The sequence below is a fragment of the Apium graveolens genome, chromosome 5 (genome assembly GCF_009905375.1).
Source record: "Apium graveolens cultivar Ventura chromosome 5, ASM990537v1, whole genome shotgun sequence".
Lineage (NCBI taxonomy): Eukaryota > Viridiplantae > Streptophyta > Magnoliopsida > Apiales > Apiaceae > Apium > Apium graveolens.
This window is the reverse complement of record NC_133651.1, coordinates 284,121,489-284,127,787: the sequence shown is the minus strand read 5'-3', so window position 1 is coordinate 284,127,787 and position 6,299 is coordinate 284,121,489. Positions and strand designations below refer to the sequence as shown.

The window sequence follows — 6,299 nt, the reverse complement described above, 5'->3', positions numbered from 1 at the left end:
GGATCTGGTGAAACTATAAGCATCTTAAACTCTCCTTGGTTACCATCAGAAACTGATCCATACATCCATACTCAGAGTCAGTCAATTGTAAATCAAAAGGTTGCAGCTCTAATGGTTAATGGCGAAAGAAAATGGGACGAAGAAGTTATTCATGACATATTCTCTCAAAGAGATGCAGAGATGATTCTCATCATTCCACTAGAAAATGACAATGTGGACAACTGGTATTGGAAACGTGACAAACTCAGAATGTACACAGTTAAAGGAGGTTTTCTCTTCCTTCAGGAGTTGAAGCAAGGTGCTCATCGAGATAATAATTCAGGGTTTTGGCGAAGTTTGTGGAAATTAAAAATTCCACCAAAAGTGAAAAACTTTTTGTGGAGAGCTTCAAGTAATTGTTTGCCAACCAAAGACATGATGCGTATCAAAAGAGTCCTAATTGATAGTTGGTTTCCCACATGTAACGCATTTCCTGAAACCACAGTGCACTCTTTGCTAACTTGTTCTTTTGCACTTCAATGCCGGAATTTGACAGACTTCTCGACTACTTCAAACACTACTGGTTCCTTTCAAGAATGGCTTCAAGCAGTCTTTAATCAGAAAAGAAAATCGGACGCAGAGATTATAGTAATGATTAGCTGGATGCTCTGGAAAAACAGAAATGATGTGGTATGGAAGCAAAAATGTATGGACGTTTCAAGTATTGTAACAACGGCGTTATCTGTCCTTAATCAATGGAAATTTGTTCAAGACAGGTCTTTCAACATCTCATTGGGTTACATGACTCAAGACGATGGCTCAGAACAATGGTGTACCCCCACAGTGGATAGAATTAAGGTTAACTCCGATGCAGCAATCTTTGAAAATCGAAACATGTATATCTATGCTTTCGTTGCAAGAAATCATAATGGTACTCTTATAGAAGCAAAGTCCAGTTGCGCCCCAGGATCTATATCTCATGTTTTAGCAGAAGCGATAGGAATTTTGGAAGCTCTTAGTTGGATAAAAACCAAGAAGCTATCGAATGTGGACGTTGAAACTGACAGCCTGGAACTAGTTCAGTGGATACGTAGCTCTTACACAAGTCTATCCTATGTTGGCCGCATGATAGATAAGTATAGAAATATCTTGGCAGGAATGAGTAGTAAAAACGATCTGCAAATAGAGTAGCTCACTATTTAGCGAGATACAGCTATTTACCAGCTGATCGTAGTTGGAGGGTGGAGAATGTTTACCCGGAATTTGATTATGTTCTATATAATAACTTGAGAAAATAAAATCTTCATTTTCTGGCAAAAAAAAATAACTTTCTATTACAAACAAACAAGCCTGAAATGTTGATAACTTTTGGTAACTCTCCCTCTCAAAGTATGTCGGCTCCATAAACATCTACATAATAATATATTAACTTCGGATTTTTTTTCCCTCCCTTTCGATTTAACCCAGATCAAAAATTAAAATTTTTAAATTTAATTTGCGCGTATGGCGTCATGCTGGAATACAAAATCTAACCGCTTAACATATGCTGGCTTAAACGAAAATTTCAAGCAATATTATAAAGGAGAAAATACTATTGCAACTCTTTACAAGAATTTCCATTAATGGTTTAGAGGTACAACGGTACAACGGCCTTGTTATTTTAGTTGGGCCTGCTGCCCAAATTATTTATAAACAAAACCATTCGCCAAATTGACATTATTTTTCTGTAGAATTCAGTAAGACATGAGATACGATGAGAGGAGATTCTACATCCATCTTCAGACAATTGAATTGCAGAGCTAAGATGGGCTTTGATAGCATAACATCAATGCTCAGGTTTCTTTTGTCGTCCGAATGTGTGCAATCAGGATCTTGTGTGCTGTCACTTTTCTCTGAAGCTGGCCTCAAAACTTTTGCCGGTGATGTTGGTTTTATCCTGAATCCAATAGATATATGGGGAAAACAACAATCACTGTACAAACAACATAGGGGCATAGACTTTCCAGGCTTATAAGTTTTTATTGTTGCAACTGAGATGTTCAATCTTAGTAGCTTCATAAAATTGAGATATATAATATAGTGTTTTATAATATAGTGTTTTAACTAGTAAGAGACCTGCACTCAATCTGGCAAGAGTACTTCAGAAGATGCGGGTTATGCTCTGTTCTGCCACTGCAGTTGAGTGAGAACAGTTGGCCCAGTTATGAAATAGGATATATGAAGGACACCCAAATGTTTTTTGCAATATACCTGTAGCTCGGAAGCGACATCTTGATAGTGGGACCCATCCATTTACCAGAATTCAGCTCACTTGCTGCATCTAGGTCATAGAAAATTAATATGGAAAACAGAAAGGAAATCTGAATGCATTGAATTTAACCCGACATATTCCCGGGAACACTTGCACAGTCCAAAGTATACTATTTGTTCTCACAATTCTTACTTGAAATTAGTGTTAAGCAACTTTGTACACCAAAACAAACTATTGATGTTAGTTAGCGAATAATGAAGTATTCATATCTATCTTCACTTCTGCTAAAACAAAAACTCTAACTTAGATTCTCGTGTTTACAATGTCTGAGTTGGATTTGATCAATTTGCAATGTTTTTAGTTTTGTTTAGGCTCTACTATACATATCTAACCAAAAGTTTTTAGTTATTTTAAAAGATCATATCATCCATATCTAAGCAAAAGTTTTGAGCTTTTAGATATATTATATCATAAACAGGATCATTGATCAGATATAGGCTAGCAAATATCTCTCGTCCTTGGTTCCCAAAGGTCAAAATTCATGTATATTCGTACTAATCACCCGCATTCTTGCTTTTTACACCAAGAGTTTGAAGAAAATTTGGCCAACACCTTAAAGTGTTTTGGCAAGGATAAACTACAATGGTCTGTTTAAATAAAAGTAGACTGCAATTTGTACCTTTTTTGCCTAGATTTATATCATCTTTATTTTTTTGCTCTACTCCATTCCTACCAACTCAATTTAGAGCTCTGATTTGTAATTAATGCTTGATTGTCTATCATCCCTCTTTTTCATTCAATCCTCATCACAAAAACAATTGTACTCTTTCAGTTTTTTGACATTTCCCTCTTATCCACTTTCAACTTAATGTAAGAAGAGAAGAAAAATCATTCTGTTTCATTATTTCCAACCAAACGCAGCATAAATGTCTTGGATGTTCTAATTTCGTAGAAGATAAAAGCACAATAACATCAATTCAGGAGCTCACCCCCAGCAGGTAGGTTGATATTACAGAAGTCTGCTACAGCAGTATCCTTGGTTTCAGAAACTTGTACTTCCATGCAATTTGTTGAACCACCAACACCTTTCATGTTTAAAAAGGTATTGAATTTACTTTTCGGCTTTGCAGTTGCTGAAATTTGCTGCTTGCATGGAAATTATCTTTATTAAATGTAAAAAGAAAAACCTTCTTCGCAACAGAAAGACTCTAACATAGTTTAGCTTAAACCACACGACACACCTAAGCCCACATAGGAAGGTCATAGACCGTAATTAGTAAAAGAAGTTCATTTCTCGGAAACCAAATGCCCTTTAAAATTTATCGTATTGCATAAAACAAATGAGTGAAGTAGGATCTCATGAAAATCTAGCATAAAATGTTCCCAAATGACGTGTTCACCTTTGAAAATTTGGCAACGTAACTTGGAAGCCCAACATCCTGCAAGAGCACAACCAAAAAGGCATATAGACAGTAGTCAATTAGTCATAGAAAGAAACTAAGTTAATAGATAAAATACTTATCCAGTTAGAATCTAAATTTTTTCTTTATCTAAACATGCCAAAATTAATAAATAGAGCCGAGTTTCTCTTTTTGCAAAGGAAGGGGGAAAATGTCGCTAAGATGGTCCCCTTCGTGTTTAATTGTGCAATGCAAAATGTGCATAGTAATCACCTTTCGGCCATGAATGCATGCTTCATCACTGCTAACGAGTACCCTAGTTGCCCATCTGCAAAGATTGCATTGGCTTCACGTTAAAGTTCCAAGTCAGATATGAAGACATAAACAGAAGGAATGAGTAAGAATTGCGTTCATATATATGTTTATTATGAAAAAAGTAAAAATAAGAAGTAAGGTGCAATTAACCTTGAATATTCATCGCCTCAAATCTGATTGGTAATTTATCAACTTGTACAATATGAATAACCATAATATAAGCAGTGATGCAGAAGGAACTCTAAACTTACGCGCAAGATGTAGGGGGATTCCATACAATTCCACCAATCACCACCAGCTAAACAACAATTAAATACCAATATTACAAAGCAAACAGTAGAATAATTTAAGCGGCATTTTTTTCATTAGATTACAGAAAAAGAGTATGCTATAACAATGGTATTTAGACCCTCTCTTAAAACAAGTATAGCAGTATAAAAATCCGTTATTTAATGATGTATTACTTATGAGACAAAGTTAGTTTGGAAAGGCAATTCAAAAGTAGGCAAAAAACCTCGTCAAAACTTCCAGCGGGGCTGTCACTATAATTGGCAAGAAAGAAGCCACCCAGAGTATATCTGCAGATTACAGATGAAGCAATTTATATCATAAGAGTTAGACTTTGACAAAATACATCATTAGCAGGGAAACAATTCAGTACATACCCAAAAGCTTCAACAAGTCTAAACTCTTTTGGTATAAAAGCTCGAGCGACTTCTGCCTTTACAAGATTGAGCTGGTATAGGGCACTGAAATGAAAAGATAAAAAAACAACAAAACAGCTTATACCTGCTCTAAATTTTATATGTTGGCAGGTGAAATGAAGAAAACTTAATAAATGGTGAGAGCCTAAACACTTGCCTGCCTTTGAAAATCCAGGGAGGTTTCCCATACCCACTAGTAATTGAGTTTGTTTCTTCAGCTTTCATATAGATAATAGATAGCAGCTATATAACAGAAGCTCTCCTATCAAAGTTGGGAAACTTGTAATTTGTAAATGTACCTTGAGCATTAGTGATATGATATAGCAACTACTGGGAATAAATGTTTTAAATTAGCAAACGGTTCTGCTAATTACGTAAAATATCTTGCACAAGAACATAAGCGGAATATACTAATAAAAAGCAGGCTACAGATTGGGCGTATTCAAGCTTGTTAGGGAAATCACTAACTCTTTGCGGAAAGATTTCGAGTAGAAAGAAGATTTTGAAAAAAACAGGGTCGGGACACAGTAAAGAATCGTAGCTACGAGTGGATTATGAATTGATACCAAGAACTTAGTTCAGGGAGAACACATGACATTATATGCCTGCTCCTATTAAATTATAACGGCTCTAAAATGTTACTTACACAAATTATGACATGAAGAAAATCTAGCAGGAGGAGGAGTTTAAGTAGAATCAAAAAAAGTAGTAGTGAGGATGTAAAAGAGAGATCTGAAACAAGTGAAGTTACTTACACAAGGCTAAGTTCTAATCCCCAACTGCAGATGATTCTGGAACCGTAAGTGATGACCCAGAAATGAATTTCAAGATTTTGATGAGGGTGGTCGGGCTGGATTGGATTGGGAAGGCACTGCGCCCTCGACTTTCGCAATAAATATTCCTTAAATGAAAATTTTAGATGATTAAACAAGTCAAATAAATAACTTTTTCGTCTCAAACATAAGTATATATATACAGGCTTTTCCTCGAATGAGAACCCGCTACCGTGAGAACTGAGATCTAATCTCAGTCACACAATTTTTAAATTTCGATTAATCCTATCCACACAATATCTTATTAATTTTATTTTTTTGAAGTCACCCCCGCCCACCCACTGTCCCTGCACTCTCCCGACGTCCCTTTACCACCCATCCGCTGCCGATGTGCTGCTAAGCTCCGCTCAGCCCCGCCATCAACAACCCCTATCTCTCTCTCTCTCTCTATTTTGATCGCCTCCCTGCTTTTATTCATCTCTATCCTCTTCTCTTTCAACCTCTATCTCATCGACAACGGAAATATGGCCTCAGATTTGCTCGCTATTTGTTCAAATTTTTGATCTGCCTAATTTACATCGACGAAGAAGATTTTTGTAATTTTCATCCAATTTCGACCTCCTGACCTCCCAGTAACCAATACTGTTAGGTCACGCACACTGTAGAGGGGGTGAATACAGTGTATAATACAATCAAATCGAACTTTAATGTATTAAGTAACAGAAAACAAACTTTATTGAAATAATAAACTCTGTTACAGTATGGAACTGTTACCTCTCAGTGATGAACAAATATCACGAGAGCTGCTAGGGTTACAATGAATAATCTTCTCGAATATATTAACACTTTTAGTGTAAACCCTATGTCTGTGTTTATA

At 36.1% G+C, this 6,299-nt stretch overlaps 1 protein-coding gene across 4 annotated transcripts; it reads right to left on the bottom strand.

Moving 5' to 3' along the window:
- Window positions 1-1,530: 1,530 nt before the first annotated feature.
- Window positions 1,531-5,577, bottom strand: LOC141659088 (protein NEOXANTHIN-DEFICIENT 1). 4 transcript variants are annotated; one of them, XM_074465823.1, is made up of 11 exons: window positions 5,405-5,577; window positions 4,807-4,911; window positions 4,611-4,694; window positions 4,460-4,523; window positions 4,197-4,243; window positions 3,904-3,958; window positions 3,631-3,669; window positions 3,220-3,373; window positions 2,230-2,299; window positions 2,095-2,151; window positions 1,531-1,915 (listed from the first exon to the last, which is right to left on the bottom strand). In XM_074465823.1, exons 2-11 carry the CDS (start codon window positions 4,872-4,874, stop codon window positions 1,696-1,698), a joined length of 858 nt encoding a protein of 285 aa, XP_074321924.1. In that variant the 5' UTR covers window positions 4,875-4,911; window positions 5,405-5,577; the 3' UTR covers window positions 1,531-1,695. The 4 variants fall into 4 exon arrangements, with proteins under 4 accessions (XP_074321924.1, XP_074321925.1, XP_074321926.1 ...); XM_074465824.1 differs by having other exon boundaries at window positions 2,230-2,293; XM_074465825.1 differs by lacking the exon at window positions 2,095-2,151.
- Between the last annotated feature and the right edge of the window lie 722 nt (window positions 5,578-6,299).